Source organism: Pagrus major, chromosome 1 (genome assembly GCF_040436345.1).
Source record: "Pagrus major chromosome 1, Pma_NU_1.0".
Taxonomy (NCBI): Eukaryota; Metazoa; Chordata; class Actinopteri; order Spariformes; family Sparidae; genus Pagrus; species Pagrus major.
In genome coordinates this window covers 21,511,906-21,538,939 of record NC_133215.1, presented here as the reverse complement: position 1 = coordinate 21,538,939, position 27,034 = coordinate 21,511,906, and the positions used below count along the sequence as shown (strand labels likewise).

General features: G+C 39.8%; 1 protein-coding gene across 1 annotated transcript; it reads right to left on the bottom strand.

Moving 5' to 3' along the window:
• Nucleotides 1-230: 230 nt before the first annotated feature.
• Nucleotides 231-26,583, bottom strand: LOC141006141 (phosphoinositide 3-kinase regulatory subunit 6). The gene is made up of 21 exons (XM_073478275.1): nucleotides 26,516-26,583; nucleotides 16,548-16,632; nucleotides 16,205-16,309; nucleotides 15,394-15,485; nucleotides 15,014-15,082; nucleotides 14,221-14,353; nucleotides 13,124-13,193; nucleotides 12,772-12,964; nucleotides 11,216-11,363; nucleotides 10,105-10,191; nucleotides 8,223-8,466; nucleotides 6,617-6,904; nucleotides 5,851-5,950; nucleotides 4,494-4,595; nucleotides 3,597-3,704; nucleotides 3,340-3,442; nucleotides 3,169-3,230; nucleotides 2,793-2,883; nucleotides 2,597-2,658; nucleotides 2,376-2,482; nucleotides 231-2,007 (listed from the first exon to the last, which is right to left on the bottom strand). The coding sequence occupies exons 2-21, from the start codon at nucleotides 16,603-16,605 to the stop codon at nucleotides 1,851-1,853; spliced, it is 2,379 nt and encodes a 792-aa protein (XP_073334376.1). The 5' UTR covers nucleotides 16,606-16,632; nucleotides 26,516-26,583; the 3' UTR covers nucleotides 231-1,850.
• Between the last annotated feature and the right edge of the window lie 451 nt (nucleotides 26,584-27,034).

The following is a 27,034-nucleotide window of genomic DNA, read 5'->3' as shown; positions in this document are numbered from 1 at the left end:
TGGCAGGTGCCGGTGTATGTGTGCGGAGCGCGTAAGAGTCTCCGTGTGTTAACCAACACTCAGAGTGGAAAGGTAGTGACTAAATAACGGCATCTGCTGGCCGCTGGATGCAGTTACAACACGGACTGAACTACTAAAAAAACACCCCTTTTAATCAGCTCAGTATTTAAGTTGTGGTTTATGCAAAAATAGCGGATTTGTACTACATTTACAACAAAACACAAACACTGTTTTTACAAAACAAAATCATTTATTTACAGACTTACATTTTGATTTTAAAGGTGCTACTCTTTGGATGAAAATAATGTGCAAAATTGATTATGAATATAAAAACTCATGATTTTACTTCCTGCCCGGCTGCAGACACACACGCTCACATGAGTTTATGTTGTGCACTAAATACCTCATCACTTCCCGTTCCTGAAGCTGTTGACCTTTACTGTTTGAGATCATACCTGTGTGTGAGCATCAGAAATAGGCTCCTGAGCTATTCTTGAGTATGTCATCTAATAACTTGTATATTATATAGAATGTGAATAAATAGTTATGTTAAACCTTGCATGCCCCTAGAGGATATCAAAAATGTATGAATTGCGAAGTAATGACGGTCATATTGCATGCTTTAGACACAGCTGCTGCACTGTTGCTCAACTCCCTCAAGGAAATTGATTTAAAAAAACTGCCATTTTAGTTTCAGTTTATCATTTCCCACCGACTGTAAAAAAACAAAAACAGTGTCAGGGGGGATTTTCACACCTCCAGGCTGATACAGTTGTTTGTGTGCAAGTTTCAATTTGAGTGTCCAAGTTGAGCTCTTCGTGTTGTACGTTATCAAGCATGCAACACAGAATCTTGTATATTTGATAAGTAGACAGTGGCGCCATGGACAAAGTCGGCGGTCTCAAGTCTTACGGCTACTTTATATGTAGAATGATCTACGTCCCTCTGACAGACTAAAAGACAAAACTTGCTTCTGTTCTGTAGTAATTCGTGACTTGCACGTGGCTTGTGCACTGAACATAGTGTGGTTCTTGAAACTTTCTAAAACAGCTTCCAAACACTAAACCCAAGGCTTATATCAAATGTCTGCACCTTCATGTTACAGCTATTTGGGAGGTACAAGAATAGCTGGAGCTACTGGAATGATTCAGCTGAGACGAAGGATACTGTGAACAGTCAGCTGTCATCGTACCAGTTTTTCAACAATCTGCATGTTTCAACAGCTGGCAGGGTGTCTGTGTCTGTGTGTGTGTGTGTGTGCTAGGAGGCAGTAAAAAGGTAGTGTGTCTAAACCGTAGAACAACTGTTACAATTGACCTTTCAAATCTGATTTTCCAGATTCCCTGTCAAGGATTTATGATAATGTCACATGATTAGTGATCCAATTGTCAGTGGTCCTGAAAGGTACATACCCATTGCTTACTTGTTTTTCCCTGCTGGTTTCTCCAGTCTTATAGGTAATATTGTTCTTAAGCATCATCCCAATCTGCATTTATTTACAGACTGTCTTAAAGTATGTGTAGTATTTGACTCTTGAATGAGTTCAACCATACCCTGCAGTTAAATAACATTTTGTTCCTGTGAAAGAAGCACCCCTGATATCCATCGGCTGCATCCAACGTGTTCCATTTGGCCTCAAGTTGATTTTGATTTACAGTTTTGCTCCACACATGGCGGTCGGTCCCGACTGACAGAAGTGAAACAATTTGGTTTCAGGAGCAGCTCACTATGACTCAACAGTGATTCTTTTTGTCTTTCCGTGTAAGACCAGACCAATAAGCACCAATCACTTCCTCAAATAAAACCTCAGAGTGGTTATACTTGAGTCTTTGTAGGGTAACTCCATCGTGTCAAGTGATGATGCCAGCAAATGTGTTGATTGGTAGAGGAAGTCCTTTGTTCATGTATTTGCTCAGTCCAGCGTCTTTGTCCTCTCCCAGCTTGAATTTGGACCTCATGGTTTTCTGGACGCAGTATCCAGGATCAAGACAGGGGGAGACCTCGATGCTACAACACAGAGATGTTCAGAGTAGAGACATCAATTTGGGTCGACCAGAAACCAGATTCATGAATTTTTTTTTATTTTTTATTAACTGACCAAATTAGCTACCTCTTGTAAGTTTGCAAACTCTTCTTGTTATAAAGAAAAACATGCAATCGAGAAAGTGGTGTAAATCAAGCTGTGGCACAAAGTAGATCCTAACAGAGCAAATTCAAATACAAACCACAGGGCTCCACCTCAAAACCAGCCACTGCTGGTATCCAAAAGAGGTCTTCATTCACTGAAGATCCCTTTGGTCTGCCAGTGCTTTATATGACCTTTATTCAGTGATACAAAAGTTACTTACAGTCCAGATGAGTCTGAACTCTCTTACCTTTGCACGTCTCTGTATGTCCTGCGACAATCTCTGTCCAGCGTCACAGTGAAAGATCGACTCTCCAAACTGCGAATCTTAATGTTGTTGGTCCGAATCTTTGATTCCTGAGAATTTCGCAATGAAACGATAAAAGAATTTATTGTTGTACATTTTACATCCCATTAATCTTTATGAAAATAATCCACTACAGATATTTGAGAGGTTTGTCCTCAACTCACCACAATGTTGTTCTTAGTTTTTGTTGGAGATTCATTCAATGTCAGTGTCAAACAGTTCAGGTCTATGAGACGAAGGGAGAGAAACAAGAGGCGTAAGAAGACGACACAATCATAAAATATACAGCAAACATACAGAGGAACTTGGAACTTTGACTCCAAGTAAGAAATACTGAGGGGGTTAGAGAAAACACTGAACCTTCTGTTTCACTGGAGGGAATAGCGTTGATCTGAGCGCCTGATGTCCTGACTGAGATTCCTCTGTCAATGTCTCGACCACTCAGTGTTACCTGGACACACAGAAACGCTAACAATAAATATAGTACAAGCAAATATAAAGAAAGATGCAACAGAACTGCAAACGAAGAAGCATAAATAGAAATTGACAATAATGTGGAAAAAACAATATATTATAAAGACAATATAAAAAATATAACTAATTTAAATGAAAGAGCTGTACAGTTTTATCTTAATCAGACTGTGTGAGTACAGTATTAATTTAAGGAATATTTGCAATATGCAATACAGTAATCTAATAGGCAATAATAAATCATATAAAAAAAAAAACAACTTACCTTCCTGTAATTCATCGAGACAACAGCTCCACATACCTCCCCGGAGCTCTTCTTCTGTTTATCTATTTGTGAAACAGGCACGTTGTTACATGCAAAGCTGTGCACATACAGTAAAAGCACAAATAGGCCAGAAAACATTGGAAGAATAATGTACATGAATACCCAGTGCACCTCTGAGTGACGCTGAGATCTGTCTGAACTCAGGAAACTCCATTTCTAGATGAGTAAGAAACACATCTTCCACAGGATCCTTTGTCCCGCTGGTAAATGTGATCTAATAGAAACAAACAACTTTTTGTTAAAAATATGAATAATTTTGGGCGTTTGGTATAAACTGCTCAGCTCAGTAGAGGCTTCAGCCTGGAGATGACACACAACACTTTCAGTGCTCAGAAACTGACACCTACACAAAAAACATATCATACTACCTTAACAAAGTAGATGGTGAAGTAGACAGGCTGCTGGCCGGTACGGACGTAGTAGGAAATGACATCAGACACGAAAGGGTCTTTTGACCTCCCTGGATTGGCCTGTTGCTAGAGAAGATAAAAGACATGTAAAATTAATCCACCCGCCTGCATGATGCTGCTACCTCAAACTCATTTTGGTCCTATCGAGGGAACATTATGAGTCACTAAAAGGTCAACCGCTTGTTATGTAATACAGAAGTTCTTGGTTCAATAATCGTCCCTGACTTGATCTAGTACAGAGGTGACTCAGCTGTAAGTTTAAAGTGACTTAAAGTTAATGGTTTTGCAAAAACAAAAAAAAATCAGTAACTTGAAAAAAGTAGGTACGTCAGATTAAATTTAGTTGAGTATTAAGAGAAAATGAAAAACTCACTCAACATTTTCTACAACAAAACATCTATTTTAAAAAATAATTCTTATAAAGAAAAGTCACCTCGAGCAATTAAGCAATCTTCCCTTGGACTGTTATTTCATTCACATATCGTAACATTAAACTAAATTCATTTTCTAGAAGTTACTTTGCATATTTTTTTCAATTTCATGATAATTCTGTTGCCTGTTTAAGGCTTACAGTGTCAGCACCGTGTCAAAATGTCTCAGCTCACTGTAGCTGTGGTTTCAGTGAAATCAACATATTTATTTTCCTCGCAGTAAAAGATGTTATGCAACTTCCTGTGTTTCAACTTATGCGGAGAACAGTCCCCCCGCTAACTAAATGGGATGCGGTAAAGTGATGACATTTTCGTAGCGTGTGAATAATTAAGACAAGACAAGAGTCCACGGTTCCTATATCTTGCAAGTCACTCAAACTAAAAAAAGACTTAGTAGTGTTTTTCTTTAGATTTGTTTCTGTACCATATCAGCCAGCTTTGGGATCATGCAGCCTAAACTCTTGATGTTCGAGTTGTACCATGGGTCCACCATGCTCAAGTAGGAACCGAGAGTGCAGGGATTCACCTTGGATTGAGGGAGAAAAAAGGAACATAAAAGGTGAACCAAAAATACATCAAATTTTGCAAATGAACAGCAGTGAGGAAACAGAACAAGTCTGAAGGTTTTATTTATTTTTTTGCTTCTGCATGTTTTTATTTCTGCCACCAAAAGACTAGTGCTCCCTTGTTTTTATGCATTGAAGCTGCACCTGGAGCTTTACATGTTCAGCAAAAACCATTCTGAATGCATGATCTGTCTCATATGAGGCACACATTGTGCATCAGCAGTGAAGAGTGCCTCTGTCCTCTGCACATACTTGTTTAAGGGAGGACAGCAAGTAATGAAAGAAATGAAGTGTTGTGAATTCCACTCAATTTATGAAGGTTCATGTAATTTTTTTGAGGGGCAAAACAACTCAAGATTCTTAGAAAATAAGCGTGTGACAGAAAAACAGTGACTTTAGAGTAACAAATTACATCAGATAAAGAGAATAAATATGATAACTAAAAACAGATTCTTAAGAAGAAAAAGGAACTACCATCCCAAGAACAGCTATAGAGTTTTGTACTCATGGACAACTTATGATAAATTTCATTGTCAGTTAATCTGTTGATTATATTCTTGATTAATTGATTAATTGTTTGGCCAAAAAAATGTCAAATAATGAATAATGTCACTCAGTGTTTCCCAAAGCCCAAGATGACGTCCTCATATTTTTTTCCACGACCCTAAAAATGCTCAGTTTCCTGTCATAGAGGAGTAAAGAAACCAGAAAATATTCAAATTTAAGAAGCTGCAATCAGAGAATTTGCACTTATTTTTTTCAATTATCGAAGTGATGGTTGGCAATTAATTTAATAGTTGACAAATAATCAATTAATCTCAACTTGACACTCAACAAAATGCAACAGTTAAACCACCAACAAGTGTGTATATTTTCAGGAACAAATATATAATTTATTTTCCTCATCCTATGTTATTCTATCCTATTTTCTTTAACCTTGAAGTTTGTTAAATCACGTTAACTCTATCATATTAATAACATAAATAGACAGCTGTTCTCAGGAATGTTCTTTGGAATATCGTCATTCATTACTAACCCGTTTCCCAGCATTGTACATTATTACTTAAAAAAACACACAAAGACAGCATTGTAATGACCACTTTGACGCACTGATCCTCTTTTACAACACGTCATTCGTCTTGTTAGCTCTACAGGTGAAGTGACATTCACACAATAATGGGCCGTTGGTGTGTAGACAAGAGGAAGTTGGTTTACCTTAACGGGGGAGAGGGGAGTTCTGGCCCTGCAAACAGGGATGTAGTAAAACTGGAGGTCGACTTTCATTGTAAGAAAAAGCCTCCGTGCTTCCCTTTTCCTGCAAAGACAAACCAAAGACACGTGAAAAATGTCACAGTGGCACGGTTAACTGAGCAGTTTAAAAAGGTTTGGGATTTCAACACCTGACATTTGTAATAGAAGAAGTAGTGGTTAATAGTTCTGCAGTTCAGTTAAGTAATCCAATTACACTGTTATGGGGCTTAAATGACTGTTAGCCTTCATACAGTACATAAAGGAAGTTAGGACACATCTTGCTTTCTATTACTGGGATAAAAATGATTTCCACCACTAAAATAAATATAACAAGCAAATATTTTTAGCATATTTTTATCCAAAAATATTTTTCCATCTATTGTATATACTTTTTTGTGTTTACTTCTTTAAATCTTTTTTTTTTTTTATTCTGGGTTGTTTACAGAAAGTCCAAGGATAATTTTTCCCCATTATTATGCAAAAACAGCAGCAAGTTGCTCCAAAATAAAAATTTTCTTTCCATTATTGAACTGTTTTTGAACTATTGTATTGTTATGTTAAGCTCTTGTGTTCATGAGAAAGACCAACATACATGATAACATGTGGATCTCAGTGACTGCAGGGATATAAATCAAACTGTGAGCAATATATTCAATCAGCTCAGTCACACACTAATCTCCAGCTGCTATAAGAGAAGGGACAACATGCTATGATATGATGACTTCCTCACTTGAAGAAGAAGTAGGCCTTAGCCAGGCGACCGAGTACCCTGTCATCCCCCATGGCAACTATCCTGGCAGTCAAGTGTCTCTGCTGTTTGGGGAAAGGGTTCTGCATGGCGTTGCTTCCTGCCCGCCTCTGCAGAGTCGCCCCTCTTCTTCCTCCTCTCCCTACATTTCCTCCTACTGCGAGGCTTGCGTTGTCCTCCAGGGTGTTCTGCATCAGCACCATACTGTCCTTCACAGATGGCTTCATCTTGATGCCTCCGCGCCGCGACAGCTTAGATGTATCCGGCTCACTGGGAGAGGAGGAAGGTTTATTGTCACACTTGGAGTCCTAATTATTTTAAAATGATGTAAGGCTTGGAAACCAAAACAAGTGATGCAAATAATCCCAGTATCAGCGTAACTGATTCTTAAATCTTTCAGTTTCCAGGAATTAAAAACAAGTGACCTAAAGTAAATGTGAGGTGAAGTTTACCTCCTTTGTTTCAAGTGAATTCAAAGTGTCTTCAAGATGATCAACATGGGAGAAATTGACTCAAAAAATCTAAAAACTAAAGCAGATGAAGACCTGTTTTAAAACCTAAAAAATAAACAAAAAATGACATAAAATAGCTCCATATAGCTGAAGCCACGAGATCCCAACTTGATTTTAAAATACTTTATTTTCACATGCATGGTAAAGCTCATACATCCACTTCAGACGAGGTATGCGCTAACTCCTTAAGCGTAGCAGCTACAGCGAATATCTCGGCTTTATAAAGGGTGTAAATAACCTCTTTTAAAATTTGTATGGAGCCACTTTATGTAAGGCTGCACCTGACGATTATTTTTTTTATCAATTAATCTATCAATTATTTTTTCTATTAATCGAACTATTATTATTTTATTACTCGATTAATATATCAACACATTTACCCCAAATAACATTTTAAAACTTTTCATTTATATTTCAACATTTTATTCAATCATCTTTAATCATCAACAAACAAATATGATGCACTGCAGGGCATTATTCCCCAACAAAAAATAGCCCAGTCTCAATTGGTAATCTGTGTAATCCTAATATATATTACGTTTGGGTGGGCACAAAAAGTAACTAGTAACCAGCATGTTTAACCTACTGTGCATGCTTGGTTCCGCACCAACCTGCGGCGTTTTGCTGCACCACCACATCCAGTGTGAATCCAGCCGCCCCAGGATGCTTCTGCTTCAAGTGGCGGTAGTAATGCTTACATCCGACACGTCGACGCACGTTACACAAATCAACGTATTTACATAATCGATTATGTCAATTTTGTCGTGTTGCACCGACCCTATTTTTAATTTTTTTTTTGGCAGTAGTTTTAAATCAAGATGCTTCGGTTATTTAGGAGAATGCATTAACACTTTTTTGCTGTGAAGCTCCAGAAATGTTTTGAGGACTAGGAAACTTCACCTGACTTTCCATCGGTATGAGGGTGAGTAGATTATAACTGAATTTTCAATTTTCTGGGTGAAGATATGCTTTTGAAAATGGCTTGCGTTTAAGTTTTTACTACAAAGGCTGCAAATGAAGTAAACCACACGAAACTAGCAGTGGGCCATTCACAAAATAACAGGTATCAGATTTACCTTTTGCATTGTTCCCATGATGCACTCATGCTGGAAGTGTCCAGAGATGACAGCAGAGAGAGATCAGCACTGGGGGGCAGGTCTCTTTCGATGCCGCTGTCGTTGGACATGACAGAGAATCGAGTCATGTCAGAGGGCATCAGGTCGCCAGGCGACTCACCAAGCTCAAAGTCTTCCTGCTCCTGGTTGAGGGAGAACTGCTCTGACATGGAGCTGGATCGAAACCACCTGGCCAGTTCTCGCCCTGTCAACAGTTCAACATTCATCACTTACATGTGATTCAGAGGTCAACACTCACATGGAGCAAGGCAGCATGGAGACACAGCAGACAACAGCACTTAGAACACAAGCACATGCATACTTTGCATGAAGATGTATGCGTCATCTTAAACAGACCACAGACATGAGATTTCCGCTATGTAATCCTGTTTTGTTATGGAGCTGCAGGGTACACATGCCCGCTCTTCCTCTGAGAAAGAACTAAAGTTTATCCACAGAGAAGGAAGCTCTTGGGTGAAGAATTACCCCTTAGATGCATACCTCAGGTCTTTATCGGCTTGGGACTACATTACAACCTGTCTAATTCATTAATTCAAGTAAGTCTTCCTGCTATTCCTCAAATTATTTGCTTTTAAGAATGTTGTGTTGTCAAAATGTAAACATTGTGTGATTTTAGGCAGTTATCTTAATCATGCAGGACAGGACATATCCTCTTCATTTAAAAATGACATGAAGCTATAACAGGGTTTCACCAAATATACAAAAATGATGATTTACACAGAAAAAGGAAGCCCTTGGTCTTTCACTGTGGAAGTGCCACAAGCAAGATTTGTGATAACTGCACTGACAAATTTAGGTTTCGTAGTTTTCTGTCTGTGAGAAATTAAAATAGGCTATATGCAAGATAGTACAGTATAAACATGGAATGTATGTATTACTTTTGCTATTTACAGTATGCAAAAAAACTGAACATTTTAGGATGTCCATAAACACTTTAATGTGTTTGGTATTGTTAATAATATATTCTGAAACTATTTGAATGTATGGAATAATCTGCATTATATAAGTGCTGAGTCGCTGAAGACCCGAGGTAATGTGTGTAAAAACTCCCATGCATTTAAGGGTTATTAAACTTCCATCTGAGAATCTGTTCACAACCCTGTAAGGCCATATGGAGTGCCTGCCTTGTGATCCCTACACATTTAATGCTTGTTAATGCAGAACTGTATACAGTACATATGTAACAATGATTGTCTTTTGTTTACAGTAAACACTGTATGATTTTAGAAGACAGGTCACATCCTGGTCAAAATCACATGAAGCTATTAGAGGTTTTCACTGAATGTTCAACCAATGATGATTTAGACTTGTACTGCATGACACTGTGTTCTGAGAATACAGAGACCATACTGTAAATGTACACAGTCACAGGCAAAGTCAATTTCACAGTTCCACTGATTCAATTCAGATCGGTTTGGATTGAATCAACTTGTAACAGTAAGTGAGTAAGGCTCTGACAAACTACGTTTAACTGTGTTCAACAACCTACCCCTCACACTCTGACAGAGTGCTTAATGGTATAATTAGCTTTCAATTGAGGCTTGCATGTTCAGACTGCCTCATACTTCTGCATGAGTCATTTCCGACATAATTCAGACTGACTTTCAAAACCTCTGTGACGCCATCAAGCTACACTGAATTTAATTCATGAGAACCTTCTAATGAGGAACTGTGCCCAGTTAAGGTTTTCAATAGTATTTAAGGTACTTCAGTTTATTCAGTTGAGTTTTGAGGTAATAATTTCAGTTTCAGCCTTATTTAGTTGAGCTGACTGGTGGTTAAAACTTCCTCAAGACCACCCACAGTGTCCAGAGCCACTCACATATATCCAGGTCCTCCGTCCACAGGTGGAAGCTCATCTCTGGGTTAGGAAGAGGGCAGTCGCACAGTGGTCCACTAGACAATGGCTCTGCAATACACAGGCACACACACACGGAGGAAGAGAAAAGGAAGAGACCAAAACTGTCACAATGACACTCAAAACAAAAAACACCCCCACAACTTCCTCTCTGCAAACACTGCTGTCTGTCCCTCAACCTCCCAGCTGGGATGAGGGAAGAGCAGGTTCATCGGATGGGTCGCTGACATGATAATAGGGTGGAAACGAGTGGATGTCTTGAAAATAGATATCCGGAAAATTATAAAAATACAGACAACTGACTCGACTGATTTGGCCATGGAGGAAACCGCTAAATAAAGGCAAGGTCACATGTTTAATCTCAGCTACACCCGCCGTGTCAAGCCCGTGTGGACACAGAAAACATGTCCATCACCGACAATGTGTGCTTTAACAGGACACTGAACACCATGGCCCTGGCTTAATAGTGAAGTAGCTCAGTTACAATGTGTATGAACTCAAGAAAATGTAGAAATAGTAATGACACAATGTCTCTCCCATTAGATTGACACATTACAGTCATTATATCAACATCACAAAGGAGAAATACAAAGGGTTTGTTTACGATGACATTTTGTATACATATACATTTCTGTTTTATTGGACCATATTACTGAGCGATAATCTGATTGTGATAAGACTAATGCTTGAAACAAATGTTTTGTTAAATTACTAAGCATGCGTTTTTCTAGACCTTGTTATAATTTCCATGCTTTTGCCTATTTAATGTGATTTGATGCAAGAAAATAGCAAGTCAACCCAATGTAAGATAAGATTCGTATGGTCAGAGTTTTCAGTTAATATCAAGATTGCTAGAACTTCATCCAACACAGTAACATCATCATCTTATCTTAGGCTGCTTCATCCATTTGACTCCAGTCTGTTACATAACCAGATATGACTGGTTCTTGAGGTTCGCCTTCCTTCACTGATGTTTAGCTAAACCAACAAGTTGATTTATGACTAAGACAGAGCAGCTGTGCCTCAGAAACACTTGCAATGCTTTTGGCGGTACTTCCTTTCAGGGAGCTCCTACCTGAGTCTGTGTCGGCAACGATCTCGCTATACAGCTGCTGAAGACGACTCCTCAGCGCTTTCCCCTCCCCTCTGCCGCCCTCCTCCGTGCTCTGTTCAAGAGTCGCCAACACTTCCTGAAAGTACGGCTCGACGTCTTGGCCCATGTCCTGTCCCAAAACACACAAACACATGTGGGTGAACACACTTGCACAGGAAGTTAAACACATACAAAGACTGTATTAATAGCAACGAGGCGAGGGGTCAGTAACACGCGTGTGTGTATGCAGTCGTGTGTGTGTGTCCTGCTGAGGTGTTACTTTAGGATCAGTGCCAGGAGACATTTCCACTCGAGGCTCACAGACAACAGACCTTCATTCAGGATGTTTCATATGACACGTATATATGGGGCAGGGACTTTTAGACTACTACTAATCCAGGAGCAAAAACTGCTTAGATGTGCTGCCATCACCAACCATCCTCACCTGACAATATATTATTCTACTAACACCACTCTCAAGCTTAACATTAATTGTGGTACAAAACTTGCAGTCACTTAAAATCTCCTCACATGCTCTACGTGTACTGACCATAGAGGTTATGCATGTGCTTTCATTGTACACAGAGGTCATTCACTTCCCCCGAGCGACAACAGTCAGCATTTGTAATTGTGCATTCACATGGGGAAAAATAAAATTTTGCTAAAATTACAAAGAGGTGTTGTGCAATCAACTGAAGAAACAGATTTAATCTGTTTTCACTTCACTAGACTGAGAAAGGCTTTGCTGCTTGCATGGTCTATTTGCTTCCCCAGATAATCAGAAATGGATTTCGCTGGATTACGTTGGGCGATCGATCTTAAAGGCATCCACCATGTTATTTTCAGGCGTATCATAGAGATAGTGGTTTCTAATGTTCTCTTACTTCTGTTTCAAACTTCACAGAAGAAGTATCTTTAATGCAATACTGTGTTTTAATGGTGGAAAAGTAGAAATTCATATGCTCTTTTAAGTCTGGCTACAGTCTACAGGGCATCTCAGAATAGAGAAAAAGATTGCAATTTAGAAACTGGATCATGATCGCCATTAAATAGATCATTATATTAGTTTACTGGGCTAGATCACCCACCCATATGGTAGATAATATCAGAAATTAGCTTTCTCCAGAGCAGCTGCCATGTCAGAAGTAAAGGTTAAAATCAGCTCAGAAAATTGTGCATTTTCTCCAATCAGGTGAATCCAGTGTGGGTGTTAAGGTCTCAGTGAAGGAGGGCTAAAAAAGGTTGGCTTACAATTCCAGTGTAAAGTCAACTCAAATTTGAGTAAGTGAGCCAGGCTCTAAGTAGAAAAGAGAAAATGGCAAACACCATTGAGTGTCCCAAGAAGAGTTTATCAAGTAGCAAAATACGCCAACTACACCTGTAGTGAACTGAGCAGAAAAAGACTCAGAAAGCAAACTGATAAACTTAACAACAGTGACAACTACAGAGAGCTATATACTGCAATGACCACAAAAGACAAGCAGAAAACTGAAAAGAGAAAGCAGTAAAAGAGCACAGTGCTGTGCAGTCCCACTGACCTTTAGGGCTTGAGCCAGTTTCTGCCCATGGCACTGCTCTGCTCCTAAAGCAGCCTGTATGGAGTGTTGTACCACACTGCGCATGTGATCCAGAGGACACAGAGGTCCACCTGAAGCTGAAGCCTCAATATCACCTGCCAGGACTTGTCCCAAAGAACCAGAGAAGACTTCAGGGTCCGCCAGAACAAAGACCCTATAGTGATTTACACAAAATATGTGATGTGATGGACGGAAGGTAGTCTGACTACATGCAGCAGTATGAGGAAATAAATTAGCCTTTGTAAATCTTCAGTTCCCTGAGGGTTTTTATTGTACGCTCAAAAATGTGATACATTTTTTATTCATGACTCACCTCTCCTGAAAAGGATAGTGCTCATTCTTTAGTCTCTGCTCTGCTGTGAGCATCCTCTGGTACATCAGGCCTGTGGATCAAAACTGGCATTTAATGACATTAGGCGGCTGGAAATGTTCTTGGCAGTTTAACTGAAGCATGCTTGCTGAATGGACAGTTCATTTAACATAACTGTAACCATAATCTTGTTTTTCTTTGAGTGATGGCCTCCTGCTTGTCATCTGGTCTGACCTGCTGCTAACGTCTGTAGTCACCTATTTTTTGGTTAAATGTAGTTTTTACTCTCTGCATTAGGTAAAAATAAATCTTTACAATAACCATAGACTGTATAATTAGTAGTGGACATAGCCACTGTGACGCACGCGTTGGTTTGTGGTCTACCATTTTGAATCCTCGAGTTTGGCATTACTTGGGGCATTCTTGGCTGTCTTGGTTTTCGGGAGTCTGACTGAGAACCATATGGGACTACCACAGGACACTGTCAATCCCATGGTTGCCATACCCTGCTTTACTATCTATTTTACACTAAATGGACCAACATTTGCATAATGAACATCACGCTGTATTGAAGAAGGCTTGAAACTTGTGATTGAGACCACAAACGCATTAGGAAACTATTTACTGAGGTAATAAATCAAGTGAGAAGATGGGTCAGATGCTATTTCTGCTATTCATTATACAGTCTATGACAATAACAAAGTTTATTTTCTTCTGCCTTTATTGTCATTCTTGGAAGTGGGTTAAGACGCAATAAATATAATTCCAATGTCAACGCTATGAGTAATAGATAATTCATGTTTTGCTTCACCTGTCTGAGGGATTGGCCTTTGTGGGAAATGACAGCATGCAATCATATCATTATGACATAAGATCAATGAATAAATATCACTGTCATCATCATCATCTTCTGCTTGTTGAGCTCAATCCAAATTATGTGTTGTATGTACAGGCATTAGGTGTGGAGTGTGTTTAAAGATGACACTGATTTAGCAGCTGGAGCTCCTCAAGCAGGTTGTTCTGAAGCCCTGACATAAGATGAACATCTTTTTTTAAATTTTCAGCCTGACTGCAATGTCAAGCTGAGTGTTATAGAGTACCTGGATTGGCACGTTCGGTTTTGATCTGTCTCGTGTAGCTGAGGCCTACAGTGCAGTAGGGGTGAGGGTAGGTCAGGAGTCTCTTACAAAAGTCGTAAACCCGCTTGTACAGCTCATCTGGAATGTAGGCTGTCTGGAATATCAATAACCACACACACACAAAAATCCCCATAAGAAAAAAAACAAAAACAATTTCCTTGAACGGTAAGTCAAGCATGATTATCATATCTTTGTTGCTTAAATATGAGGAAAACTTTATGCACAGGCTTAAATTTCACTTTATAAGGTGTCTACTTCCTTGCTGACATTTGATCCTGGGGATAAAAAAAAAAACTTTTTTGTAGGAACAGTGCTGAAAGTCCCTAAATTTCAAGCCTCAAAGAGACAGTTTCTATTTCTCCTCATACCTGGAGTGCTATTTATCCATTTACATCATTTTGGTGTGATTTGCTGAATATTTGATTGGCTGCAGAGATGTCTGCCTTCTGTCATTACAATGGAACTAGATGGCACTCAGCTTGTGATGCTCATTACACAAAAATACTTTTAAAAGATTTGTTTTGTGAGTAATTTCATGTAGAAACTATCTTCTTTCTACCGAACTACAGCCGCCAACTGTATGTAGGAGGAAACATGCATTTACTAATTGATGAGAGTCTGACTAACTAAATTAGATGATTTACAATTTACAATTCCTACATGTACACGTTCAATGAAAAGTTTAAATAAAAGTATAAAAAAGAAACTCTGAGAGAGATTCTCACAGTTCAACAGTGTAGCAGGAATACTTTACCTGAATGATGGCATACATCAGTGTGTGAAGCAGAGGGATGATGCATTTGCGAGAGTCCCATCTCTCAGCCTGCAGAGAACGCGCGCGCACACACACACACACACACACACACACACACACACACACACACTATGTCAGGGCTCCATTCAACTGATGACAGACTGTGGACTGTACAGTGCTATAACAGCTGAAAGAGTTGTAATTAACAGAAAAATAATCATCTTTTAAATGCAAAGATTTTGTGATTTCATGTGTTTTTAATCATATATCATAGACCAGACAATTAACTGATTAACTGAAAAAAAATAAAAATAAAAATAGTAAAAACTTTTTGGTTAAGTATTCCTTTTTAATTCAGTGTCAACAATGAGATCAATCACCTTCTCCAGCTCTTTTATCAGCACCCACACCAGAGACAAGCTGTTGCTGGGATTATTTTGAACCTTCTTATGCAGTGTCCATCTCAGCATGCCTGCACACACAGATGAACACACACTGAACATTAGCAGATGCAAAATTTCCACAGGTCTAACACAAACTTGCTAAATGTGTCACACTTTTCTCCATTACAGTGCTAATACAAAATAAGCCTGGTGACTAAACCCTCACACTGCTGACACATCTGAATATTCCACAGTGTGATTAACACAAGCAGGGCCAGTGTCATTAAATATCTATTTAGGGTGGAAAAGTTTATGGGGCAGAATAGGTTTGGATACAGAAAAACACTTAAACAAATGGAGTCTTCAGCAGAAAATCAAGTTAGTTTCATTACGTCTAATCCACACGTTTAGATATACTGAACCATTGTGCATGCGAATGCACATGATGAACATCATAACATGGGTCTTTTTGCTGTTGTCACTTATGCACGTAAGGTTGGTGAGCCACCAACCTTTTGCGCTGGTATTTGGCAACCTGGAAATGAGACTCAACAAACAACTCTCTTTCTCTAGAATCACTGATGTCCTGCACAGAGCAAATAGTAACAAAATAATAAAATACAGGCAGATGGCAGGGTTGGGGTTAGGGTTTGGAAAATCCTGCATAGTATACCTCAATGATCCAGTGATATAATCATGTGATCTAAGAGTCTGTATATTATGTGTAAAGGAAGGAAAAAACACTTCACACATAGGAAAAAAATTAGTATATCAATACTTTGTGTTGTTGTGATGGATCATATTGTACCTTTGTTGAAGCAGTCTAGGGGCCGCTGATAGTCCATTTCCCTGGGCAGTACAGCCTGGATGCTGCGGTAGAGCTCTGGCTCTGGAACTGTTGGGGAGCAGCCGGCTAACAATAAAGTTGAGATGTTGAATATGAAGAATGATCGTTATCTTTTATGATGCAAAACTCCAATGCATTATATTCATTCAATAGAGATTAAACAAAAATTGCTTTAAAACCAAAGTAATGTTACCAATTGACTGCAAGTGAGTGCAACCAAAAGAGAGATTCATTCATTTTTCTGTACATATTCATACATTGAGTACAGTGCTTGTACTACAGTGTGTGTGTGTTTTGAGTGTACCTATTGGCTCCATGCTGTGCATACTGTTTGAGCTATCCCAGAGGGCCTTGTTGGTCATGTCTCACACGCATTGTGGGTGTATCAACTGTAATCAGAAAAGGAGACAGGGACAGGAAGTGTCAGTCATGTCGTGTCATGTCCAAAAATTGAGTGGGTGGCCAGCCTCTCACTCTGTCAGTTAGTGTGGGTAAGCATCTTCTTTTTTTTCTGTCCGCTTGCTGACAGCAGAGCTCAAAATTACACAGATAGACTGAATGATGCTATTTAAAATCCTGTCTGTTCACACGCGGCCTGACAATAATATCACCTCTACCTGTGTGTTTCTCTTTGTGTGTGAAATATAGAGCCTCCACTTTATTTATGCCAGTCTAGTCATTGCTGTGAGATAAAATTAAAGTTTAGTGTTTAAGGTTCACCCACACCTACACATACACACCTACCAACACAAACTGGTGGTTAACAGGTCACAGAAGGTGCAGTGATGACACACTTCCCCAAAAGGTGTTGCCATAAATAACAACAACCTACTTAAACCCTTAAGCCACTGACTTTATACCCAGTCCCACACAGGTTTGTGAGTCACTTCTCAAAACTCCACACAACAAAATTCATAGTGAAATTTGGCCATATCTACCAAAACAGAAATCCTCCACATGGCATTAATATAGCCAACATAAATAAAATGTCAGACCATCAAAACCTAGGACTTGCATTTGCTTTGTAAGCAAAGTGAAAGAAAGGTTGACACTATTCGCAGGATGCATGGCAATGAGGTGACGTATCTACTTGTGGCTATGTAAGATCAATAACTGTACATCACAACGGTGAAACAAAACTCTGATTTGTTACTTTTATGTTACATGTAATCCTACAGCTAACAGATCCGGGTGCTCAGTAATAGAAATTGTGTTGCACTAAATCTAATAAAATTACCAAATAATGTTATGTGGTCATAATAGCAAGCCACAGCAAGATATAGCTACATAAAATGTTGGTTGGCTTTATAAGCTATTGGCTAGTTCTGATACAGTCTGGCAATATAGAAATGTCCACTGCTGTCACCAGATTACAGAACTGTGAGACACATGAATTCATCCTCAGCACTCCACCATACAAAAATCATATTAATTTTTGGAATCCGACCCAATGACAGGCATTAAAATAACTTCACAGAAATAGCCAGCCTTCTCAATGCTGGTCTTGTTTGCTTGTGTAGATCATACAGAGACATCCGTATTTAATTGAGACCGTTTCATAACCAGTTAAAATTTCCTTGTAGTAAATCAAAATGTCCACATCTGTGCCTGTAGCACTACATGAGGCGATAAAAGTACTGAAACCATCCTCACCCATTTCCCTCACCAGTCAGAGCATAACAGGTGTAAACTACAGATCACATTACATAAACTTACCCTGTTCTGTGCAAGCACGGACCAAACAGTGCTGCAGGTCTTGTACATCCTCACACTACGCTCTCAGTACTGAAACTAACAAGTGTGTGACACACACACAGAGGGAGAGAGAGAGAGAGAGAGAGAGTGAGACTGTCAAGTGAGCACAACAACTCACTGCTGAGTGTATTTCCTCTTGTGAGAGAGTATGAGGTAGCAACATTGAATAAGCGCTGTGCGTGTGTGTTAGCAGAGTAGAAGGGGGAGGTGAAGAGAAGAAAGAGGGGGATTGAGTGTTTGTGCAGGTGTGTCAAAGAGTCATAACCTGTTTGAATCATGTTTACTTTACTTGCCTGAATATATTTGGATATGTTTCTATTTTTGGACTTTTGACTCACAACCGGTTTCCTAACTTTTCTAAACTTTTACTCAGAGCACTTAGCTCTGTTTCAGTGTCAATTTCTTTCATTCTCACTTACTCATGTACACACACAGACACAGACAAACACACACACACACTGTGCTAGGGGTCAGTCCACAGGCTGTTTTTGTACAATGAAAGGAATTTGTGTGATGTGATTTAACCTTGATCCCTCTAAAAAAAAAAAAGCTTACTTTACGAGTTAACTAACGGCAAGTCAACAGCGCTGCCTCAGCAGCTGAACGCTGCCTGTTTGACCACAAGTTTCCGGTTGCCTCCACTGTATTCACTCTCTTGTCTCTCTTTTGTTGTTTCATTATTTCTTCCCTGTCTCTCCAACCTTCTGTTTACATTCTCACTTATCTATCTTGAGTCTGAGAAGCACATGATGTCTCAAAAGATTTTTCCAGTTCTTTCCTGTCTTTTTCTTTCATGCACACAAAAACGGACAACAACATACTAAACAGTATTTATATACTACACATGCACATACAAATAGATGCAAAAAGCATTCATGTGCACGCATTGACCGTTACCAACGCAAACTTAAACTCTGTTTTCTACCTTTCTAAAAGGAACTATTGATGCAGTGTAGGAGCTGACACATACGTAGCATTTCCTCTCTGTCAGAATGAGTGGGCATGCAACACTCTATATTTAGACAGAGAGAGAGACAGAGAGATGCTAAAAGAGAGCAAGACAAAAGGAACCAGACCTTTAAAAAAAGTTTAAAAATAGATGTACCACATCATTCACAACTTTCCAAATAACTAGCCTGACAAAACCAGTCTGCAGAATGTTTTCTGCAAAAATGTAAGCCTCTAAACAAAACAGCAGCAGCAACATACGTTTTTTGCTTGTATCTCACACTATAAGACATACATTTGGTTGACTTTTTTAAGTCCACATGCTTTTCCGTATATTTCTCTTTGTAGTTTGTTAAGTATTAAATTAACTGAGGGAGGGAATTTACTGCACAAACACAAAGCACTCAATTCGGCAGCTGCACACATAATCAAAGACAGATAATACATAATATGCACTCAATTAACACAAAGTACATGGAAACAATGCAATGACATGGTGTTGCAAATACTGCAGGGCCCAGCTCCCCCGGCTGCATGTCGCAGTAACCTTGAGCAAGATACTGAACCCCAAAGCGCTCCTAATGAGCAGGTCAGCACCTTGCATGGCAGCCTCTTGCAGCACTGTATGAACATGTGTGTGAATGTCACAAGTCTGCTTTGAGCAGTCAGTAGACATGCAAACATGATTTTAATCACTGCAAGACACTTGATTTGTACACATTGTCTGTCACATTAGTGCCAGTCATACCTGCCAAATGACCCAGGAAAGTGCTAATACTTAGGTCAGAAGCTGAAATGCTATTACAGGTGCCAAGGACACATGAAAGTGAAACAAGTTTCCCTTATGACTGTTGACTATCTACTTAACATAATTCAGTTCCTCATCTAAGATTCAGCTACACCTTCCCTATACGAGCAGCTGCCGGCATGCATCACGGTGGTCAGCTAAAGTCTCAAACAATGCGGACAAACAGAAAACAGGGGCGCTCATTTTCCTTCAGGCACGCTGCAGACATCTCAGAAAACAGGAAGGACCTGACAGCGATGTGTGGAAGTGCGTTCATAGAGCAAAAGAGAGGTGGTGCTTGGGTGCTGCAGTGGGGGTGGGGTTATGTTTGCGTGATTGGAAATCCCCAACCTAGGATAGCATGGGGTCTAATGGGCCAGATGGGCCTCATCGTCTCTCACACAAAGACCTGGACAAAGTGGAATAGCGAGGAACGTTTGTCTCCCATGTAACTAGCATGCAATACCTGAAAAAAGTACATAGCGACAGCACTTCCTGACAGAGAAATTAATGTGTGTTAGCGAAATTTGTGCACTATGTGTTTAGTGGGTTTATGGCAAAAGCAGCGTCATGAAATTCCTGAAGTTTTTTTTTCTTTCGCATGACACTTTGAAAATGTAGCTAAATGCCTACTGCCCTTCTCTCACCATTGGAGCCTCTCAGGAAGACCGAAGAGGTGAAATATGAGTTATTAAACAGTCAAACAGCATGTCACCATATAGCCAACAGACAGTTTGCCATCTTTCATTATAATCATGTTAAAACAACTCAGTGCCGTGAGGAACACACATTGAGAAGTTGCAAAGAAACCCTTGAAACAGACAATGTCTAATTCAGTGTGAGCAACAGGGGATATCAATCAAAGTGATTTCCTGCATCAACATGCTGGACAATATGAGGAAGTCCTTTTGGAACGGTGTGTGTGTGTGTGTGTGTGTGTGTGTGTGTGTGTGTGTGTGTGTGCGCGCGCGCGCGACTGTGTGTGTGCGACTGTGTGTGTGTGTGTGTCTGTGTCTGTAAACCTGCCTGGCCTGACAGACCAGTGATTATTTCCTGTTCAGGGCCTGCAAATAGCGTGCACAATCTGCAACAAACAGGCAAATGTGTCATTAAAAACTCAACAAGTGTAAATAAAAAGTCCAATCACAGGTCGCAAATGACACAGGGACGATTAATGCCGCTGGGGGTAGTGTGCTAAATCCATCAGGCAAGAGGAAGACAGATAGGAAAAGGTAGAGATAAAAAGGGGTTTCCCAAGGTGTGTGCCTGCGTGCGTGTGCGTGCGTGCGTGTGTGTGTGCATGTGCATGTGTGTGTGCATGTGTGTATTTGGCTCCTTCTGTGGGGCCTAAGATGGTGAGAACTGGGTCAATTGGTCCTTTAGGGTCAGTCGAGGATGTGGCATTTAGGTTGGATTAGGCAAAATACGTCAGTCAAGAGTTCTGAACAAACGCAAATGCAGAGACACACATACATACTACTGTGTGATCACACATGGGATGCGTGCAATTTAGTGCGCATGCAACTCCCACTGACTCACACACTACCAGCTCTTAGGATAGTAGCATTTCTGTGGCCTTAAAAACTTTTATAGTCAATGTACAGTAGTTTTTGTGCTTTCCATGAGCCTTGCACTTACAGTATATCCTGTGCATGTGACCTTTTGCTGCAGAGATTTCCACCAGCTTTTTGGAATAGTGATTACACCCATTATTTATGCATGAAATACTTCTAAATCCATTCTTGTGGACGATAAAAACAACGAACAAAGGCACCACTGTTACCATAGATACAGCTGTGGCCGCAGGGCGAAGGCCAGTGAATAACCAGAGGGCTGTGGGGGAACATTGATTATGCATCTTTTATATTTTACACTTCTTTCACCTTTTAACTCTGAATGAATACAAAGCTATGTTGTGAAGAAAACTTGAGAAACTTAGGCTGTGGATCTCTGTTTGTTTCAAGCATTCAGTTTGCTTGTTTCACCATAAATCTACAGATTTCCTCTTATGTTTTCAAGAAATTGCTATGGTAAAGTTGTCTTGTGGTTTGCAAGACTATCCTTTAAACAGATGACATTAATTCAGTGATTAAGTCACAGTTTACGTCAGTCAGCACCCAGATAAGCTCAGCTGTCTGCTACATTTGACACATTCTCGTACCAAATATTCTGGATATTCTGCAACTGACGTGTGTGGAAAAACAAACATTGTTTCCAGACATACCGAGAAAAACATAGAAAGTGTGTAGACGAATGTGAAGATTCCAGTTTTTCATCAGTCTGACCACAGGGCAGACCTTATTTAGCAAATGTGGGCATAATGAGTCGTAGCACAGCGGTAGACTTTCACAGGAGGTCACTGGGTGTAAAGTGATCCAACTGCTACAAGCACAGGATGTACCAAGTGCGTCACATAGACATGATCAGCAACACAAATAGATACTCACACACACACTTGGCGCAAAATAGTCTCAGCCACGATGGAGACTGCTTTCCAAGGAGCCCACAGGCACATGAGTATGCCAAGAAGCGCTGTCATTTGTTTTCATATTCCTCACAGGACAAACAAAAGGGTGGCGTCTCAAATTGAAGAAAGTCTGCGGCTGTCTGTATTTTGGGAGCTGCAGTAGTGGAATTGAGGGTGTTGTGTAACAAATTTTGGGAAGATTGTCATTTAAAATGTGGGGTCAGGTTTTCCAGGACAATGCAGTAGTTGTGCTGGCTGACAGCACAAGGCCCAGCACTCCGGGGAATCATCTGCCTTAAGAGGCAAATGTAGTCTTAAAGTTTTGGGCTCTTGGGCTGGAACTAAAGATAGTTTTAATTACTGATTAATATTAAAAATATTTCTCAATTTATTGACAAATACTCTATATGTACGTTTTTTAACAGTGCAAAACCTAAAGATATTAAATGTATTATCACATCTGTTAAAACAAAGCGGTTAATCCAGTTGAATGTTTGCCTATTTGGCTTTTATACATGACTTAAACGATTAACCAATTATTAGAATAGGAGCAGATTCCTTCTTACAGAATTGACTAATCGATTAATTGACTTATCGTTAAAGCTCTTCAACACTGTAATGTTATGTTGTCAACAACACTGACTGTTGAAGAGTGCATTGTGAACACTGTATGCAATTTGTGCATGACTACAAACACTGGTATGAAGGATTCTGCTCAGCGCTTTGTTTATAAGGCATCACGTCGAGTGACTAAGTGATAGCTTGAATTAATCAGGTCATCTGACTTAGCTGAAATGGTCAAAGCCTCAGCTGAGGCATACAAGTCTTGTGTCAACACAGCCTAGAGACATGATCTGTTTGATCCAATTGCCCTGACATATTCTCTTGAACCCTAAAGGGAAAATGTGACAACAAAAGGGTTTCGTGAGTTGTTTTCCCTGCAGGGAAAAGTTCTCCAAAATCATAGTTCAAAACAAGTGCACAGTCTTAGCTGAGTTTCTGGTCAGGTTGGTAAAAGAAAGCAGTTTTCAAATTGCAACCACAAGCTTACTCAAGCACCCACATGAGCTTGTGTTCATGTTTGCCAAACTGCTTCTCCAACTTCAGCATTCCACCCAGAAGCCAACACTTCCTTTTAGCGTACAAGTGTAACTGTGTGTCCAATCCTCAGATACTGCTGACCTCATGTGGGCTGATTTCCCAGTATCACTTTTTGTTCTACTGATCAACAAGAGTACACAGATTATATTAGTGTTAAGATGCCTTTGGGATCCAAACCATTGGTCCAAACATTGCTTTGAAATTATTGACTTTTTTGTGGAGGACTGTGAGGTCTTTGTAAAAGTCCCAGACTCTAAAAATGGTGAAGCTCATGGGGTGGAGAAGCACAATGAGACTCCCCCCGCCCCCACCCATCTATCCATGTATCCAATTTTTTTTTAAAAATGGGTAAGTAAATTTTGGTCAGTTATTGAAAAACCTGCCATTTTTTTAAAGGTAAACTTAAAAACTGTTGGTCTTAAATCTAAACCAGTATTGCAGCCCTACCTTAAGATACAGAATGGCTGCCAAATGCGAATCTAAAAAGCAATCATGTAAAAGAGTAAAACCCAACTCCTCCATAACCTTGTGGTCCCCATGTTGTCTTGACAGAAGCAAAACAAAATTTGAAAATTATTGGTCTATAAGACTAGAAACCATTTTGTGATGGGATCACGCCAGCCGCGACCAGCCATCTATATGGTCCTGTTCTGACCCATGACTGCTCAGAAGTGATTTCTACATTATTTTGTGAGTTCTCAGTTCTCCACACTGACACATATACACCTGGCAAAATACTCAAAACTACTTCTGCGGTAGTTGCTGCTACGAAGGGGGTTTCCAGGACCATAAAATGTAGGCCAGGGGCATAAAATGTGGGATGGAGGTGATGGGCACTCCCCTACAGACCACAAAAGATTGACCTTCATTTTGATCTCAACTACACACCTTTAAAGTTTCTTAACTGCATCTTGCACAGTTGTAACACTACAATGCTGAAACAATCTGTCCACAGACAGAAATATAAACACCTGACTGACCTCAAAGACCTCAAAACTGCTTCTTTGGTGGTTTCTGCTATAACAGGTGTCTCCAGGATCGCATTTTGCCATGATGACACACACAAACTGAAACCTAGCCGACGCTGTCAAGGATAGATGAGTCTTGTGTTTTGTGAATGTGTTTGGCAGCAGTTTCATCCTCTCAAGGTTGACTGACATGGTGCCATAGTGCTTCATCTGATTTCCTCCAAAGCTCCATCCTCTATCCCAAATGCTGTTTTTCCAGCTCCACACAAGATGGGATCAACGTGTAAATGCAATTCCAGCTGGATTTACCTGTTGTAATCTTGACACATTAGTAATGACTTGCAATATGATGATATTGTGGGACAACAGGAAGACGTCTATCGTTTCATATTATGCTCTCACACTCTTAACGGCACTATTTTTTGTCATTTGGACAAGCTTTCTGTTCTTCCACATGGATACAGGCAGGAAAATTGAATGAAGGTAAAGCAAACAAACGTGGAGGAAAGTGAACATGACACAGAACTGGGTAATTCCAAAAAGGACAAACCGAGGGCCCCGTACCTAAAAGAGGGGCTTCTTTGGTTGCATATAGCAGATGGATTGGGTATGAAAAGTCAGAAAAATTGTTCACTTTAACTTGTTAATTCTGTGTCCTATTTCTACTATGAGAAGGTAAACTGAGAGGAATAAGGACAAAATAACGTGGCTTAGTTATATGTTGTGTGAAGTTTTATGGATTCAGTGTGTTCATTATCGTTATTACATGCTTAGGTTGGGTAGGTTAAGCATGTGATTAAAAAAAAAATGTTTTCCCGTTGATGTTGTGATGCAGTTTGAATTACAGTCCTGCAGTGTCATGGCGTACCTGTTTTAGTCATCATCACCTAACCTAACAACTACCAACGAAACAAAACATGTACTGTTGCTCTATTATCTCTTCTTATCTTTGTATCATCGCAGAAACTGCATGTATGAGTGATTCACTGTGTGGTCATAGGATATTTTAACATCATGATCACAAGCCCTAATGATAACCATCACTCCACTATGTTGACTAGCGCTTATTTTGCTCATCATGCTTAGTACAATTACAATAACTAGTTATTCCTTGTAGTTTTACGGTGTTATCCCCTTTATGTTTCAAGTTATTTCTTCTAAAACCTTGCCCAAGAATAGATTGGAAGCATTCAGCTAATAGCCTAAATATTTTAAAGCACTCCGTCACTGTTTTGTTGTGCCTCACCCAATATCTGACATCACCAGTTTAATTTTGATCTAGATAAATGAGATGGTTTTTGACTGGGCGTTGCATGTTGCCTGTGAAATGCTTTATTAAGTCAACACTTGACATTTACATAAGCTATGAAGATGTAGTGCACTCCTTATTACTAAGAACAATCTTCCAATACTGTGAGTTGTTGCCTATAAAATGAAATGATTAATGGCTCACTTTATTAACAAAAATAGTACTTACAAAAGGTCCACACACACACACACATTCACAGACTGGAGCCACCCTGCATCCCCTTAACCCCTAAGTGGTACCAGGAAGCTCGGATCTAAAACAAGGAAGCTGGAGGAAATACAGCTGCGCTCTTAGACTCCCAACAGACACAACAGAGAGCCAGGGCTTCAATCAGATCAGGCACTGTTATCAAACCCGTGTTATTATCTCAGGAGGGAAAAAATAAACCGCGGTCACTCGTGTCTTCCCGTGTCAGAGGGCACGGTGGAAGTTTTATTATAGCCTGCCTCGCATGTAAAGGAGCCCATTCACACAAAAAATGCAGATGAGGGTGAAAAATGAAGCCTCCCCAAATGAGAAACTGAGATGTGTGGTAAGATATGTCAGTCAGGTGCAGCGCAGTGAACCACACTGCCTGTCTTATCTGGTTAGGACAGAAAGCAGCACGCTGTACAAGCTACTACTGACAGAAGCAGATAGATCACGGCTCGTCAGTGCAAAACGCAAAAATCATTAAGACTTCAGACAAGTGAATTCAGAAGGGGGGAGTAAAAGGTATAAGATAACCTGAGATAACATCAAAACTGACAAGTTTATGTTGAACGGAATTGAACGTGCTAATGTTCATTTCATCATCCGCAATATTAGCTAGCAACAATTAATAGTCGTTGACGTTAACTTTCCCGTGAGTAAAATACACAGCAAACTATACAGCAGAGATGTAAGGCGTAATGAAATTGTTAAAACATCAAATATTTCTTTATTTTTGAAAACTTACCCGTAGTTAAGTCGCTGAAACGGCGCCATTCACCAGACGTGTCGTCTCTCTGACGGTGACAGCTCACACAACTCCTCTCAACTGACTGACAGCTAGTCCAGTCCTTTGACCACGCCCACCGGCGAAAGGGACCAATGGTGTTTCACGCAGGGCTTGCGTTGTAACCAATCAGAGCAGCTATCCGTATAAACTATCGATTGCGCCACAGGTGCTTCAAAGTTTAGACAGATAGATATGATAGACAGACAGACACACAGATAGACAGACAGATAGATATATAGACAGACAGACAGACAGACAGACAGACAGGTTGATAGATAGATAGATAGATAGATAGATAGATAGATAGATAGATAGATAGATAGATAGATAATTGCTTATATTATTAAGTACCACCATGTCAGATAAATGTACATAAATTATTAAAGTAAAAGTAATTTATTCGTTTAATCCTATATGCAGTTTGTTTGAGTCCGTGACATCTTCAGCCTGTTGATGCAATTCTGTAATCAGCTGGTA